Source organism: Peromyscus maniculatus, chromosome 9, assembly GCF_049852395.1.
Source record: "Peromyscus maniculatus bairdii isolate BWxNUB_F1_BW_parent chromosome 9, HU_Pman_BW_mat_3.1, whole genome shotgun sequence".
Taxonomy (NCBI): Eukaryota; Metazoa; Chordata; class Mammalia; order Rodentia; family Cricetidae; genus Peromyscus; species Peromyscus maniculatus.
The window spans coordinates 31,168,473-31,186,630 of NC_134860.1; the positions used below are offsets into that span (position 1 = coordinate 31,168,473).

Here is an 18,158-nt window from a genome sequence, read left to right on the forward strand (position 1 = left end):
AACTAACATTTTAAAGTTTTAGTGTATTCATTTTTTAAAATGGTCAGCTTCATGTTCCTGATCTAACTGACCCAACAGGGAAAGGTCCCTCATCACTATCCTCAGCCATAACAAGAAACAAAGAAGCTGTGGAACTGTGCCATCCGCAGAAAGGACTTTACTGACACCCCACTTTGCCTTTAGGGCCAGTTCTCATGGAGGCCAACTCAAAACCATGTCACAAACAGAAAGGCCTTTCAAGGCTACAGACATAGCCTCGTAATTTAGAACTCAGTATGACAAGCAAGCTGTTCGTCCATGAACTTGTACGTCACATGGATGTGAGACACTTAACTGACCAAATCTGTGGTCTCCCTAAGGCATTGCTATCAATACGGTGTCAGGTGTCCATGTTCTTCCAGCCCTGAGCCTATAAAGGGAGGAAGAGAATCTACCCAGTGAAGGGGGTGCAGTGAGTGGCCACTAGATATCCTCAAGTTGTGAGCACATAGGGCTTAAAGGGATGTTCATTTCTAATGAGTTTGGAAGCCTCTACTTCAGGCCTCTGACCCACTTGCTAATGCGGTCTCCAAATTTTTCTCTTGATTTTCTTTCTCACTTAGACCCCAACATCTGGGGTCTCTCATCTCCTGCCTGTTGCAGCAGCATCATGACCTCTACCCAGGGGTTGCTGCTCTTCTACTCCACGTAATTCTAACTAACAAGATCATATCTATCGTGGGATAAACACAATGTCTTAAAACTACAACCGGGACACTTTTCTAAATAACACTGACATTCTCGTTGCAATGTTTTCTCCCCCAGAGAAGAAAAACACTCCCAAATGGACAGTGTCCAAAGTTGACAAGTGTTTACATATTTGAGATACGAAAGAGCTTCCAGACCTCTGGCAGGATGTTTATAGCTAAACAAATATAGAGAGAAAAGAGAAAAGCTACAACAGATTATAGATGGGAACAGAGTCCCTGGGCTACTGTTTGAAACACACTCTTTGAACCGTTCTCCATTGCTGTACAACATGAAGTAATTAGAAATCACTTCACAGGCAGTGGTTGGAGTCAGGTGACTAGCAGCCTAGGACCTGTGGTTGGGTGGCTGTTCTTCTGCATCAAAAGATACAATGAAGGAGCCTACATGGCACCTGGCATCTGTCTAGACTGGGCAATCCCATTTTAACAAAGCTTCTGAGGCTTATGTGGTAATTCTTCTACCATGCTCTTGGTGGAAGAACATTAATAATCAGAGACAATCTAAAAGGCACCTAGAACTGAAAGCCTTTAAGTTTTCAGTTATTTGTTAACCTGAATGTCCGAACAATGGTCCCCTTCTATTCCTGATCTTCCTTGCTTTAAAAGAGAAGACACATCCCCCTTCTGAATCTCACCCAAAAACAACTGGAGGTACTGTGCACCCTGAGATCTCAGAGGCAAGTTAAATGTGAGGACAAGAGAACATGAGGACCCTTCTCCTCCACTGTGGAGATGGGGGAGGAGGCACATGCATTTTCTTTACTATTTTCCTTTTTTTTTACCCTGTAAAACTCAGCTAGCTCTCCCTCTGAGTTAGCTTAGACGAGGACATTGCCTAACTCTGTTGGCATGATAGATGCCTCCGTGACTGAAGATATCTCCCCCAATATTGGTGTTTCTAGAGATTATACCCAGGGTCAAGGCTGTGATGAAAGATGGCCTAGTAAGGGTTCAACAAATGGTGGCTATTACAGTATCTACTAGTAAAAGCTGGCTAAGGAGAAGGAATCTTGCTTACAGCTGGCTCAGAAGAAGGAACCTTACTTACCATGACTGTGAATGGGCTATTGGGAATATCAACGCCACCAAAGCGCACATAGATCACATAGGTCCCTGGCTTGGCAGCAGTGTAGAAAATGTCATAGGTCCCATCTTCGTTTTCTATGACATCAGCCTCAGCCTCAGTGCCATCTGGGGTCAGAATTGTGCAGGTCACTTTCCCCTTCCCAGCAGTCTTGGCGTCCACTACAAAGCCCACTTCTTCACCAGTTTTCACAATGGGGGCAATTCCAGGACCTGTAGAAAGGTCAGAAGAAAATCAAATCACTGGCTGTGGATACTTGCCTCAGACCAGGTCATATGACCTCAGAACAGGCCATACTATGTTGTGCTGTCTATGTCTGTGAAGGGGGCATCCCAAAGAGCATTGGGAAGGGTATTGCTCAAAGAAATATCTGATCAAGCATGTCCCTGGCTTTGCAACCTCTCCCCAAACAACAGATAGCCACTCAGCCGTCTTTCTGTCTCTGATTTGCAAAAAGTGTAACAAAGTGTGAAAGAAAAACACACTGGTTAAAATGTGCACAATGTAGAAAGGCAATGGGGAGTGCTAAGAAAGTTGTTCACACAGTAGGAAGTGGAAGAGCGGAGCTGGTGGTGGAAGGCCCCAGCAGAACAAGAAGTGAGACCAACCAGCATTACCAGGCCAAGAAAAAATACCCCTGCCTGAGCTAGGGGAGGAAACAGGTCTGCAAAGCCAGAGGAGGTTCCCATCTCTCACTAAATATGCCCTGAACCAGTTGCTAGGGATTGATGCACAGACCAGAGTGGTGGTCTGGCCAGTGGTTTTCAGTTTTTGCCTTGTGAAGACAAAAAGGGCCAAAGTGAACAATATGAGATCAGAGAACAGACCACACCAGGGTAGACCTACATTTAGTTTCTTTTTACTACGAGGAGTAAATGATTTACTTGAGTCAGTAATTCATGTATTTTTTGTGTTTTTTCTCAACTGGTCGATTGATTGATACTGTATGTGTGTGCATGTGTGTTTGCATGTGTAAGCACACTGGCAGGTGTGTATGTGTGTGGGAATGTGCATGGAGATCAGAGGACAATTTGTGAGACAATTCTTTCCTTTCAATATCTGGGTTCTGGGAACAGAACTTAATTGTCAGGTTGATTGAAAAGCACCCTTACTCACTGAGCCATCTCACCAGCCCAGGTTTCATGTTTTAAAATCTGCTAAAGCAGCAGCAGCAGCACTGAGCTGTAGGAGTTGCTCTCAGAAACAGAACGGCATGAAACAAGGTGTGCTGATGATGCATAGAATCCCAGCTCTTGGGAGGTAGACATGGGAGGATTAGCATTTGGCAACATCCTCAGCTATACATCAAGTCTGAGTGAGGAAACCAGGATACATGAGACCCTGGTTTGCTTGTTCTTTTTTAATGGATAAGACCATATTGGACTGGTATGATGGCTCAGAGGGTAAAAGTATCTGCAGCCCCTTGATGTAAGCCTGGCCACCTGAGTTCAATGCTTAGAGTGCCCCCTCCATATAGTCGAGCAAGCACATCTAAGAAGCTGAAGCAAGGGAGAGTAAATTATTCATGAATTCTCGAGAAAATCCCAAATCCTTTCACATGTTCCTTCTTTATTGCTGATCTAAGCAAGATGCTCTTGAATGAATCCTGAACAAATAAGCCCACCACTCACAGAAGCAAAAATATGCTGGTTCTCATAGCAGTTTCTGTAAGAGACATCAACTAGTGTCCCCACTTCAAAAGTGTGTAAGAGCTCCCCTGCCCTGGCATTGTGCTCACCATCTTTCCTACCTGCCCTTACTTCATCTTTGTGATAACCCGTGATGTCATCTCTAAAACCTGGAAATGCTTCTGGAATCTAAATGTTCTCACCTCAAAAGATCTTCACTCTATCTACGTATGACTGGTGCTCAGAGAGCCTAAGCAACTTTCCTGATCACAAAGCTATTAAGTGGCACAAGGAAGACCAGAACATACACTCCTAACCCTGATGCTCCCCTGCACTTACCTGTGGCCAGACACTTGCTGGCATCGCCTGTTTGTGTGACCCGAATACGGTAAGGAGAAAGTGGAATGTTGTCTCCACCATAGGTGACCCCAATCATATAGCGTCCAGTCTTATCAGGGATATAGGTTACAGCATATGTGCCATCTTTACTGTCATGGACAGTGGCTCTTTGAGGCTTCCCCTCTTGGTCCTGTGAATCACAAAGTAATGCTATTTGGGATGCTGCTACCAACATGTAGAAACCAATCACAGCAAACCATGCTCTTTAATTAGCACTTCTACAGGTGGGAGAAGATAGAAGCTTAATGTGATCTTGTTCTGTTGTATTTGGGTAGGGAAAGGAAAGGGTCACAGATTGTACCATGATGGTCTGTAAAATAGTATTTCAGCATCACAAAGTATAGAGACATTATGGCAAAAGCTTGGCTCATAGTCCATCTTTCCTTTCCATTCCTTTTCTATTATCAACAGGACATTCCCCCTTAGCTAGGTGCACTACTGAATAATACAATCCTCCCTGTGTTATCAGCTTTGCCACCATACAACCATGTGACTATGAGACAGGAGGAGGGTCTTCTCATAAGATAGATCATCTATCTATGAGAGCCATTTTCCTTGTTTCTGTCTTCCTTTCCTTCTGGTTTACCTTCTAAACCTGATGATCAGAGCACTGGCAGGCTCATGGGCCATGAGGAGACATTAGGGACAGAGCCACACACTAAGTCAGAGATGCAGCTTCCTTGGTGAGTCATAGAACACCTAGGTGACTTAACTCTGGTTTTGTTCCCAAGAAAGGACAATCCTTTGTTAGAGGCTCTGTGGTATGTAGAATTTAGCCTTAACCAACCCAACAGGCAATTAAAAACATTTAAAATTCACATAAGAAGAAATGTAGTAACAAAGAACAGAGAATGAGTGGTGCTACACCTGCCATCACCTTAGATGCTCACTCAGATGAGCACCTTGCTTTTCAGCAGAGATACTGACTGTAAGAAATCCCCAAAACATGTGCACTGGGGCAGAAATTAGTCATTAAACTCCTATTTTTAATCCCTTTCCAGGATTAAAATTAGTCTTACTAATAAGGTTCGGCTCCACTCCCCTCTATCATAAACAGCTAACAACCACAGTTACCGTGATCTGGACAGCAAGCAGGCCTTCACCAGCATCTCTGGCATCAATTGCAAACTCCACAGGTAGGCTGGCAGGCACCCCATAGGAACTGAGGCCAGGTCCAGAGGCAGTCACTTTGCTGGCATCATATGTGGGAAGGACTTTGACCTTAAAGGGACTTGATAAACACAGAAGCCCTGGTCAGTAAGGATACATACAGGTCAGCCCTGCCCTTACTTGATCTCTCTTCTACAAATGGCTAGGGCTGAAAGGAAGATTTCTGTAAGATATGAGAGCAGGTTTAATGAAAGGACCAGAAGACCATTGAAAATATAGAGCTATGAGGTACAAGCCATCATACAACAGTCCATCCTCGCTTCCCTTTGAACTGAAGATAGATGAATGGATAGACCCCAGAACAGGAACTAGTATGCCTGCTAGATGGTAACACACTGCATGGAATATACAGGTTCTATACCATTTGCTAAATAAGAAGTGTGTGAATGGCTGGGGGGCAGGCTGGCACTAGAGCAGTGGTTACCAGTCCTGTGGGCGGACAGGTCTGAGGGTGGATTGTACCCATGCCTGAAAGCTGAGATGCTCACCTTCGAGGGATCTCTTCATCAGCATATTTGACAGAAACAATGTAGGGCCCCTCCTGAGATGGGGTGTAGGTCACTGTGTGTGTGCCATCCCCATTATCCACCACATTCACTGGCTCCACGAGGCCTGAGGACAGAAATGAGAGGTCTGACTAACAACCTGGTCTCCCCTTCACTGCACCCCAGCTGCATTTAAAACAGGATCACAGCCACCCCCAAGACCTATTGGTTTCTACTGAAGAGTGACATAAAGGCAAGCAGGCCATAATCACAGGATCCATAAGTCACAGTAGCAGAATTGGCACCAAGAGATACCTCTAGCTTTTTGTGGGTTAAAGTATACTCAGCCTACCATACTGCCCTAGAGTACAATTAAGAAGACCATGCAAGCTTGTTGTTGGAGATATGCATTGCAGACTTGCTACATATTCTTTCAAGCTGTTTAGGCATGCTTGGGTGTGGTAATTTTATTCTATAGCCGAGAAAGTGCCAAAGTGTCTAGAAACCTCAACAGCAAAAAGTAACCAATGGGCTGGCCAATCAAGACCTGTCATCTCCTTTCAGCAAAGAACACAATGGCACCAACATGCTAGAACACCAAGTTACAGAGAAGGTAGGGTGCCAGTCTCAAAGAACAAGAGGGCCATTAGTGGGATGCTACAAGTGATGGCTAGAGTATATTAAAGCCTAATTAAGGCATGCACTACATTGATGAGATTCTAGACCCGCAGCCAGAACATGAGGTCGAGGAGGAGTCAGGGGCAGGGAGGTTAATCAAAGCAGGGCATGCTCATTAAGCGGAGCAGGTGAAGTAAGGACAAGTCAGTGTTAGAGGCGGGGCTAGCTAGAGGCACCCAGCTTACACAATTGAAAGCAGCTGCTAATGGGAAAACACAATCCTCAAACTTGTCTCTATAAAGGCGACCTTTGGGTCAGCTTTAAAGAGTTCTAAAATGGTGTTCAAGAGGCTGTGCTATGACTGGGAAGCCACTGCATCAGCTAAAATTACAAGGCTGTTACTTGAGAAGTCCTCCATATTCCAGACTACTATGTAAATAAAGCCCTCCCACCCTCTCAGCTTAGAAACTTCACTAAAGGAGAATCCACCCCATGACCTCATTCTCCCAGACCACTTCTGCCCTGAGCTTCAAAGGGCAGAACTTCCTGATGAACTAACTCCACTAAGGAGGTTTCCTTTCAAAGGAAGAAACCTCAGCTCACTGCTTCTGGAAGCCACAAACACATTACAGGGGAAGTGGGGACCAGAAGAGAAACCTAGGTTACTTAAGAAATCAGGCATACTAATTTATATGGGAAAAAAAGCATGTCTTAAATACTAGAAGAAATATGGCAACAGGCTTCAGTAGTTCAAGGTTGTCCCCAGATGGCCCAGTAGTCACTGAAATCTTAATTACAGATTTTCAGCAGTGTGGGCCAAATGCGAACAAGACCTATTCCCCAAGAGACCCTCCAGGGAGTTGAGAAATGACAAAGCTATATCCCTGACCAAGATTCTGGTATATTCCATAGCAACACTGAGCACCTCAGAGGGATGAATCATCTCCACACCCTACCTCCTTCCCACACCCAGACTATCCTGGGCATCCCATCCATGCTGAACAGGTAATGGTGCAGTCAGGTAGACAGTGCACGTTAAAGCCCATAAAACACTTCCTTCCACAAGCTACTTGGGAAAGTGAAGTTATTATGCACATCCCTGAAGTTCTAGTACTCAGGAGGCAGAGGTAGGAGGATCGCAAAGTTCAAAGGCAGTCTGAGTTACTTAGTTAGACCACAATCTTGGAAAACCAAAGCCTGGGATGTATCTCATTGAAAGGACAATTGTGTGGCATGGGTAAGGCCCAGGGTTTTGTCTTTAGCACATGAAATGAATATTTAAATTATGAAAAGAAACTTAAGACTACATTATTAACAGGAGAAATAGACTTAAGGAATGATAATACACCAACTTTTTAAAAGCAGACTTTTGCTGGCTAGCTAGAATGTAGAGCAATAAATTGTGAGAATTTAACTATAAATTCATGAGCAATCTCATAAGAAAGCACCTCCTCTGGGTCATAGTTGTCTCTACCCAGGGTGGGTGAAAGGCAAGATGCAGACTCACCTCTTGGGCCCAGGACCCTCACTTCCAGTGGAGCTAGGCCAGCCTTGCTACTGTCCACTGTGAAGGACTGCAGGATTCGAGCTCGGACACCAGAGCCCAGACCAGGGCCAGCAACTTTGACCTTGCTGGGATCCACAACATCTTTTGCAGGAACTCTGAAGGGGCTGCCTGGAAGAGTCACAGGATTCGGAGCATGAAGCAATCAAAATACCACCCTGTGTAGACCCAGAACAACACTGTTGCTCTACCTGGACACCGATGGTATAAGCCTCAGTCAGTTCAGCCTGCCTTACTGTGAATGCAGTTATGTGACCACAGCTATTCCCACATCTGTCATGTAGCACATGTAGACATAGGACCTGGGGCTTCAGTGAACTTTCCAGGAAGCCAAAGTAGGGCAATGAGAGCACATTTTTCCAACATCCTATGTGGCATCAGTTGGGAGTTACAGAAGGCAGAACATGTAGGAGACAATGAATTTGGTCTGCAGGAGACCAGAAAAAGCTTTCCAGTAAAACCAGTGCTATGATGTAAGAGGGAGCAGCTACCACTCGGGGGAAGAATTCCCAGGAAAGCAAACAAGATACTATGAGGTCACTGGATATTTTGGCTCTCAGGAGTTATCTTGACTAAGTAGCCTGACACTAAGACAAGCAACACCTTATACTAAGTGCCCCACACTTCGGGGAGTTCTGGAATTCAGGGGAAACTGATATTCTGCCCTGGGAGGAGACAGAGCCTGAAGCATAAAGAGCCACCATCTCCCCTGATGGGAGAGGCCCAGATGCTTAGCGCTCATTGATGGGCCCAAACTCTTACTCCCCCTGCAGGGGAATCCCAAAGCTCATGACATCCGGCACTTTCCCAAAGCCAAGGCAGCACTACTGCCCTATAGCAGAAGCACATAGAAGCCAGCAGAATCACTTGCCTGGTGAAAGACACTGTCACTTCCCTTGGAGACCCCCTTTTACTTATTCTCAGTGCTCAACTCTGTCACAAGCACTGTCCTGTGATAAGGCATTAAAAGGGATCTTACAACCCCATTCTGTCCCTTCTCTCCATTCAACCTGCTTCTGATCAGCACAAAGTGGTGCATGAACACTAGATAGTAGTTGCCCCAGGAGTGGGAGCTTTGTCTGTCTCATTTCTAGCTGAAATTCTCTAGATTAAGAACTAAAATTAAAACAAACAAACAAGCAAAACAAACAAACAAACAAACAAAAACCCAAATACAACTTTTGTCTAGTTTTGGTTTTTCTAGACAGTGTTTCTCTGTGTAACAGCCCTGGCTGTCCTGGAACTTGCTCTGTAGATCAGGCTGGCCATGAATTCACAGAGCTCTGCCTGCCTCTGCCTCCTGAGTGCTGGGATTAAAGGCGTGCGCCACCACCGCTTGGCCACAACCTTTATTGATCTGAGTAGCAAGTACGGGTTTGAGGAGAAACTAGTTATCTTGAATTACTAAAGTTTATATAGACATATCAGTAGAATAATCACACAGTGCATGTATGGAGGGTTAGAAGACAACTTTATGTGGGTTCTGGGAATAAAACCTGTGTCATCAGGCTTGTGTGGCAGGGGTCTTTATCTGCAAAGTCATCTAACTGATTCAAAATTAGCTTTAAAAGTCAATGCCTTCTGATCAATGTGACAGAAAGGGAGGACTATATGTATGTGTGCATATGTGGCAATGGAAAAGAGATAGAATCAGGAAAGCATAGGCCAATGGACAGCTGAGACCCCTAAGGCCAGCAGCTTATGGGCCTCTCAATCTTTTTGATGCAATAGCAACCCACTGGGGAGGAAACCCACATGAGCCTGGAAGGCTCTTGCAGTTCCTGGGCTCCTAGGGAGGGGTTCTGCCCTTTTTTTCATCCCCCTGGAGACAAGACACATCCTGGCTCAGTAACAGCCCTGGAGTTTTCTGACTTGCATCCCAACACAGTTTACATTCTTCAACACTCTTAGGCATGTATGTACACATGGGATGAGTTTTTTAATTATTCTGTTATGAAATCAGAACTAGAACTTGCTGGAGATGCCTCTCCATAAAACAAAAATGGATCCTTCATATCTTTTTGGTTTCAGTTTTGACTATAGTGGTTCTTAATCAGGGTGATTTTTGTCTACAAAGATAAAGAACAATTTCCAGACATTTCTGGTTATCACAAATGAGGGTTACTTGCTACAGGTACGTATCTAGTAGGTGGAGGCCAGAGATCCTGACAGAGATCCTGTGATTACAATGCACAGAAAGCTCTTCATAACCAATTTCTACACAGAATGCCAGCATAGTCAGTGATGAGAAACCCTGTTTTACACTTAAAGGTATAGAATATCATTAAATAGCAAACAAATTAATAAATAAGAATTTGTATTAGTATGTCTTTGCCAGCTGCCAGGATTAACAATGCAAAGAAAAGTCAAGACACATGAAAAAAGTGAGTAAAAGCCAAGCCCCAAGGTTTTGGGGGCTGAAGGAATGGCTCAGTGATTAAGAGCACTTATTGCTCTTACAGAGAACCTAGGTTCAATTCCTAGCCAATATTGGGTGGCTCACAACTGCTTGGAAGCCAGTTCCAGGGGATCGACAATCCTCTGGCTTCTACGGGCACTTTTGTACATGTGGCACAGATAAGCTCCTGCAATCATACACATGCAATAATAATAATAACTTTAAAAATACAGACTCTGCATTTTGTATTTCTAGTGGAAGGTCCAAGCCAATGCTTTCTACTATGTTACTGGGTTCCATTGGGAGTTGTGGTGTTCTTGGTGCTGTGGTCATTGGGAAGATTCTCTCTTTCAAGTTTTTTCAAAATCTTTCTACTAAAGAGAGATGAGCAAAACCAAATCTGTTTCCATCCGACATCATTTATTCCTTGAACCACTGCCCAAGAGATGGCTTACCAGGGATGTGAACACCTCCATATGTGATGTTAACATCGTAATCCCCTGGAGCAAAAGGGACGTAGTCAGCGCTGCAGCTGCCATCCTTGTTGTCTCTGCAGTTTATCTTCGACTCTGATGGCCCCTCGACAGTTATGCCGAGCCCACCAATGCCTGCCCCCCTGGAAAGAGTATGTGTGTGGGGGAGTTAAATGTGAATAGTCCATGCCAGAATTAAAAAAAAAAAAAAAAAAAAAAAAAACCTTTATAAACTATCTTATTTAGTTAACTTGACTCAACTAATGTGACAATACCTCTCAGGCAGAGAATTTCTCAGAAGTTTCACATAGAGTCTTTATATAATATAGACAGTCTTGACTCTTCCTCCTTTCCATGCTTATCCTTCAACTGTATTTCCTATCTATTGCATAATGTACAATAACAAATACAACACAGGCATGCATTTTAGGGTTCTGAACCTGTGCTCTATCATTGATCTATAATCGTATCTCTTTGGAGTTAATGTAATAGGAATGTCTCAAATATTTCATTTACATATAGGGCTGGCTACATACTTCTACATCTTAAGTTAAGGACCTGTCCAGTCCTGGTGTGCTTAGCATCTTGATGATTATTATTATTTCTGGTATACTTTTAGGTATATCTGGTCATTAAATCTTGACACAAGAAAATGTTTAATATATCTTTAAAAATGCATCTTCTCAGAAGTTGAAAGACCATGACACATAAGTAAGGCATAGCTTCAATTTTTTTTCTCCCCTGAGACAGGATCTCATTCTGTACCTTAGACTAGCCTCAAGCTTAGAGCAATTCTCTTGTCTCAAACTTACAAACCTTTTCTCTTCTTTTTCGTTTTTGTTTCCTTACTTGGTTAACTACACAGTGATCCCAGAGCACTGCCTACCTGGTTACCACTGTGAAGACGTTAGATTTGTTGGTAAAGGCTTCTTTCAATCCAGGACCTTGGGCATGGACCCGGGATGGCTGGCAGCCTTCAGTTACAGCCACTTTGAAGGGACTGTTCGGGATTTGCAAATCATCATAAGTCACCTCTACTACATGGAAACCTGTCCAAACACAAACAACAACAAACGGTACTTATATATAATGTCACTACTTCAGACTTTTTTCTAATACATATAAATAACACACTAACTGCTACTTGGAAAGAGTGGATTAAGAACACAGCAACACAGGGCTGGAGACCATTGGCTCAGTGGTTAAGAGGATGTATTGCTCCTGCTGTGGATCTAAATTAAGTTCCCAGTGCCTATATTAGTTGGCTCACAATCAGCTATAACTTCAGCTCCAGGAACTCTCTTTTGTCGTCTATGGGCACTCGTGCACATGCACGCGTAGACACACACATACAATTAAAAAAAAGAAAATGGTAATGTCCGTATAATCTTATTTTTGAAAGATAAAGCTGTCTATGCTTTTTGTTCATGCATCATATACCCTGCCCGAAGCAAAGAGAGTTAATTAGTGTTTAAGGCAGTCATCCTAGAAAGACTATCCTGATTTGGGAAAACACTATCCAGGCATTAAAAGACTACAGGAAACTCAGGAAATAGAATAGCCAGGTATCTACAAATACCTGAAGATATCTGTATAGAATATTTATGAGATCATATATCCAAGAAAAGGAATAGATGGTGCTTTCCTTTTTTCTTTATGATTTCCTGATTTCTCAACATTTTAATAATCACCACTACTATTCAAAAAGAAAAATTGCAAAAAAAAAATTACACTAATCATTCATTATTAATTGGCCACAGCATCACGCCACAATCTGCTCAGGTGAAGCTGGGGCTTAGCAATATATAACATAAGGCCAGTGTTTTAGTTAGGTTTTCTGTTGCTGGGAAGAGGCACCATGACCATGGCAACTCTTATAAAGGAAAACATTTAATTATGGTAGCTCACCACAATTCAGAGGTTTAGTCCATTATCATCATGGCAGGAAGCAAGGCAGCATGCAGGTAGACATGGTGCTAGAGGAGCTAAGAGTTCTTACATCTTGACTCACAGACAACAGGAAGTGGTTTGAGACACTGGGTGTGGCTTAAGCATATATGAGTCCTCAAAGCCTACTCTACAGTGACACACTTCCTCCAACAAGGCCACACCTCCTAATAATGCCACTCCCTTTGGGGGCCATTTTCTTTCAAACTACCACAGCCAGTAAAGCAGGCACTGAATGGCCAGTGGCCTACTGGGGAAGGGATTTTTTACATTTCTGAGTAATGTGCATTTTTCTCTGCTGAGGCAGGCTGAATAAATGAGTCAAGCACAGGAGTACAAGGTAGACTTGGCTAAACAAATGGTCAACACAGCTCTGAATGAACATGAGTCACAGCCACAGAGAGGAAGACTCACCTTTCTCAAACGGTGTGTACTCTACTTGGTAGGTCCCATCAGCATTGTCTTTGACGAAGCACTCAGTGGAGGCCCCTGAGGGGTTGGCAATGTGAGCTTTGATGTGGTCACCTCCAACCTGGGTCAGGGACCTAGAGTCAACTGTGAAGTCTGTTGTGGCCTCCCGAAACACATCTGTTGAACAACCACATAGATAAGAACGTTGCCCAGCAGTGGTGGTGCATGAGAGGCAGAGGCAGGCAGATCTCTGAGTTTGAGGACAGCCTGGTCTACAGAGCTAGCTCCAAGACAGCAAGAGTTACACAGAGAAACCCTGTCTTGAAAAACAAAATCAAAAGAAAAATGTCACCTTGGGCCCAAGCAGAACTGCCGCCCCCCCCCATGAAGACTCTTTATATTTTGGAATACATTAAGTATAGTTTTGGTGTCCTAAGAGTGGTTTCACTGATTGTGAAAGTCAAGATAGACTTGGCCAAGTGACAATAAAACTGCTTTTGATGAGGATTAGGCCTGGTGCAGTGGTGCGTGCCTGGAATTTTAGCCAATTAAAAGCATGAAACAAGAGAGTTGTGAGTTCAAGACTAGCCTAGGCTACATAATGAGACTCTGTCTCAAAAGAAAGGTAGAGACCCAGGACAAGGGTAAGGACAGACAATAAAACTGTGATTTAGAAGAGATAACTTTATAGAATTCATGCCACTCAGACCACAGGAAATATCCCCAAATTATCTGAATTGAGGAAACTAGGACTAAGGATAATATATTTTTATGTCTGCTAGAATAGCTTCTGTAGGATAAGCTCTGCATTCTGTGTATTATTAACACATTTAACATCATTTAATTCTAAGTTCCAATGACATGACAAAAATATTAACAAAGATTTCTGGCTTTTCCACAAAAACTGGAAATCAGCTGAGAATGCTAGCCCCATCCACCAGGGAGAAACAAAAAAGGGGGCTCGGTGGAGTGCAACCTCTGGAAACAATGTGATCCCCATTTTCCTTTACTTGTCTCTCCCTGCAACCAGTCAAACACATGAGGCAGAGGCGATAGATGAGAGCCTGACCCCTGGCAGGTAGCTGAGTTTGTTTTGGAGACTCACCTTTTCCTTCTATTCCTGGCCCAAAGGCTTTGATCCCACTAGTGTCTATGGCAGGCTCTACCTTGACCCGGGTGGGAAAATGCGGTACAAGCTCACCACCATACTTCATGGTCAGTGTGTACATGCCAGCTGTCAGAGGCACATAGGTCACTGCGTAGGTACCATCTTTGTTGTTCTGGATAGAAACTTCAGCTTTTGTTCCTGAGTCTGAGATAGCTTCAAGGTCCAGAGTCCCGGGCCCTGCTTCTGAACAATCAACACTAAGGAGTCCAGCTTCACCTGCTTTCCCATGTTCAAGACCTGGTCCTGATGCCACAACCTTAGAGGGGTCAAATGGCATTTCAATGTCGGCTTTGAAGGGAGACCCAGGAATGTGGACTTCTTCAAAGAGAATGTTGACAAAGTATTCTCCAGGTTTTGTAGGGAGGTAAGAGACAGAGCAGGTCCCATCACCATTGTCAGAGCATTCAATTTTGGCCTCACATGGACCTTCCACAGTTAGACCCAAACCTCCAGTTCCAGCTCCTTTGGTGTCAATGGTGAACTCAGCAGGCTTGCCTACAAGACCTCCTTCAAGGCCAGGACCATGGGCCTTCACCTATTTGAACAAAGAATAAAAGTTAAATCCTATCTATAGCTGCTATCACTACCCAGTCAGCCATGCTTCCAATACTTGTGACCACAATCACACAAAAGCACACATCAGTAAAATATCCCATATCCCTGGGGCTGGTGGTCATGCACACGTACACGTTAATACATGCATCAGTCAGGGTCTAACAACACAATCCAACTGTTCAAAAGAACAGGTGGGAAAGAATAACCCCTAGTATAGGACCAGGTAGTGAGGTGTTAGGCCTGCCCTAATGCTTCATTCTTTGCCCTACTCTTCTGAACCACAGGGCTGGATGTGAGACCCTAACATCCTAACACACACACACACACACACACACACACACACACACACACACACACACACACACACGAGTTTGCTTGGCTGGGGCCTGAAGAAGGTAAATCATAGCAGTTTGGGCTGTTACAAAACCATCAATAAATCTTAAATAATAAAACCGTGATTTAGAAGAGATAACTTTATAGAATTCATGCCACTCAGACCACAGGAAATATCCCCAAATCATCTGAATTGAGGAAACTAGGACTAAGGATAATGTATTTTTATGTTTGCTAGAATAGCTTCTGTAGGATAAACTCCATCTGCGTAATGGACACTGGGCTGAGGCCTCCACAATCTTGCCTACCCCTATGGGCTGACTAATACCATTATTATGCTAACCAATAAATGACTCTCACCAAGTTTTGCAAACAGAATATGAGCATAAGTTGGTTCAACTGTTGAGGGAACCAGACGCACTGAATTGTAGAATTGTAGAACATCTGTCAGCCATTGAGAACTCACATTCATCACAGAAAGACTTTCCTGTATCTTTCTCAGATAGGACTCCAAATCATATTTGGCAACAACAAGGCAACCTCAAACTGACCTTGGTGGGATCTGGTGGTAGTGAGGCCTCCACAGTATAGGGGCTCCCGGGCACTGGGTGTCCATCATAGGTGATGTCTACAGCGAAAAGCCCCTCTTCCCGAGGGATGAATTTGGCTCTGCTGCTCTCCCTGCCAGCCATTGGTGCTACCAGGCATGGCACAACCTTCCGAGAAGGGCTCAGGATTGTCACATCCAGCTTTCCCTGGCCTCCTGCTCCCTTGGTGTCAATGGCAAATTCCTGATCCTTTCCAACCTCAACTCCTGTGGAAAGGGAGACAAGGTGAAGCATGCCCACTGGATGTGAGGTTTTACTCAGTTGCTGCAGTAAATAACGGCTGATGCAAGGACAAGAAGTGAGACTGATGGAGTAACACCGAAGCCTCAGCAGCTGGCATAAACACAATGCAATGAGTCATTAACACTGACAATAACAGCTCCTTACTAAACACAGTTTCTATGCCAGTCACAAGTACTGTACACTGTCTCCTCAATTTACATACTCACTCTATGAGCTGTTAATTAAGAACAAGTGGCCTTTAAAAATGGGGAAACTGAGGCTCTGAGAGGTTAAGTAACTTATCCAGGACAACATATCTAGCAGGTCACAAAGCTGGGATTCAAACAAATTTATCTAACCCCACAATCTTTTTTGACAGATTATAATTACAGTACAATTCAGCACTGTCTGCTTCTTCACTTCCTTATGGGAACAATCTTACACGGAAACACCCTTAATAAGTCAAAGTTTTATTATACTAACTCCTGACAGAAAATCCAACCCTATTACCATCCCCACCCACAAGAAGGCAGAAGTCACATAACTGGTAAGTTCTGAGAATTGACTTTGATGCCATTAAAAGGTCTTTGGGTCACACAGAAGATCTTGCATATTAAAAAGGGTAAGGAAAGAGAGATGACTCAGTGGTTAGGAGCACAGCTCTTGCAGAAACTGGAGTTTAGTTCCCAGCATCCTCATAAGGCAGTCCACAGCTGCCTGTAATTACAGCTCCAGGAGATGGACAACCTCTTCCAGACCCCACGGGCACCTGCACTCAAGTGCACATACCCCCTCTCACATACACCTAATCAAGTTTTAAAATAATAAAAATAAATCTTAAAAGTGTCTTTGCAAGGCAAGGCAAAGGAACCCCAGGTGTTATTTTGACAGAAACAAGGGAAGGGTTTCAGCCAAAACAAAAGCACAGGGAACATAGGACCCTGCCATAACCAGGCAAATCTTGACTCTGGTGACATGGAGGAGCCTATCCAGGCTCGCACAGCTGCCCACAAACTCTGTTCCTAATGGGCACCATGTTTTTCCTGTTCTGCAGTCAAAACTTGATGTCCCAAGGAAAGAAGAACTAAGGGGACACATGAAGTATCTGGGTAGTGGCTGTCACATGCTCACAGCCTTTTGTCCTCAGCCCCAGCACAGACCTCACTTAGCAGCTTCCAGAATGTGAGTTAACCTCGTATACAAGTGCATGCAGGACACAAACCAGGTTTCTCATGGAAGGCTAGCTGAGACCCTTGGGGACTATCAGAAGGGGATAGCCTGGGGTACACATCCCAGGTATGCAGACTTGTCCCACTGACTTAGTAGTCTTGAAATCAGGTGAGCACACAATACTGAGGGGCATCCAGTTTGGGACTCTCCAAGCAATTAATACTAATGAAGAAGACTGAATTGGATTATGATTTCCAAAATGTATTACTGAACTCAAGAGGAGGCACAGGCCAAAGACTATAGGCAGGGCAGGATAAATTTAGTGTAAAATAAATACTTCCAAGTATTTTCTCTGGATACATCTATATCTGTAGATGCAGGAGGGTGTGGAAGTAATATGCAAGACCTTATTTAAAACCCAAAGATGTTCTAAAATGCATCAGTTAACTCTCAGAATGTTGGTTAACTGCAGCAAGCAGAATCAGGCATATTCAACCTTCAATTCACAGGTTACAGGCAGCCACATTCTGCCTAGGATTGACACCAATGCAGCCCAGAGAAAATCATTACCTCATTTAAAACATTAAGAGATTAAAAACAGCAATAATAACAAAACCCCCTCAACTGTATGGTTCTTGACAGTGAACTCTGTAGATGATAACATCATTTTGCAATGTCAAAAGATTTGCAATGTAAGACCTTCCTGATGAAAAAAAAAAAGGGCTTATATATTCCTTGAATGTTAATTATTTTAAGAGGATGCATGGAAGCTAAGTGAGCATAAGTAAGCATAAGTACTTATACTGTACTATTATTCTCTTTATGTATGAAGTTTTCAACAATAATAATAATGAAAAAAAAAAACATTAACAGGCTGGAAATACAGCTCAGTGGCAGAGTGCTTGCACAAATCCCTGCCTGGGCTCTGTACCTTCAGTGCCACAAAAACAAACAAAAACCAACTTTTAAATTTTAACATAAATAAAATGATGTTACAATGTATTTATAACAATATAAAATGAGGTAAGATACATAGCAAGCTAAAGGAGAAGGATGGAAGGGGAAGGTTATGGTTTCTAAGTGCCAAGGAGCCAATTTCTATGTATGACCTTAATGTAAATCAGATGCCCATGATGGTTGGCATAGTGTGACTCTCAGCCAAAAGCAACATTCTTT

The 18,158-nt window shown here is 43.5% G+C and overlaps 1 protein-coding gene and 1 long non-coding RNA gene across 4 annotated transcripts in view; one reads left to right on the top strand and one right to left on the bottom strand.

Moving 5' to 3' along the window:
• The window catches only part of LOC143267279 (uncharacterized), a 67,446-nt gene that overhangs the window by 39,317 nt on the left and 9,971 nt on the right, over window positions 1-18,158 (top strand). The window lies entirely within an intron of this gene.
• Window positions 1-18,158, bottom strand: part of Flnb (filamin B) — a 153,106-nt gene that overhangs the window by 33,314 nt on the left and 101,634 nt on the right. For all 3 annotated transcript variants that reach the window (XM_006994755.4, XM_076544551.1, XM_006994754.4), the window contains exons 20-29: window positions 15,534-15,796; window positions 14,032-14,629; window positions 12,930-13,103; window positions 11,455-11,617; window positions 10,551-10,711; window positions 7,641-7,808; window positions 5,519-5,642; window positions 4,935-5,091; window positions 3,801-3,990; window positions 1,798-2,045 (exon numbers count right to left, since the gene is read on the bottom strand). In XM_006994755.4, the coding sequence (XP_006994817.1) occupies window positions 1,798-2,045; window positions 3,801-3,990; window positions 4,935-5,091; window positions 5,519-5,642; window positions 7,641-7,808; window positions 10,551-10,711; window positions 11,455-11,617; window positions 12,930-13,103; window positions 14,032-14,629; window positions 15,534-15,796 (2,246 nt within the window). The remainder of the gene's footprint in view (window positions 1-1,797; window positions 2,046-3,800; window positions 3,991-4,934; window positions 5,092-5,518; window positions 5,643-7,640; window positions 7,809-10,550; window positions 10,712-11,454; window positions 11,618-12,929; window positions 13,104-14,031; window positions 14,630-15,533; window positions 15,797-18,158) is intronic.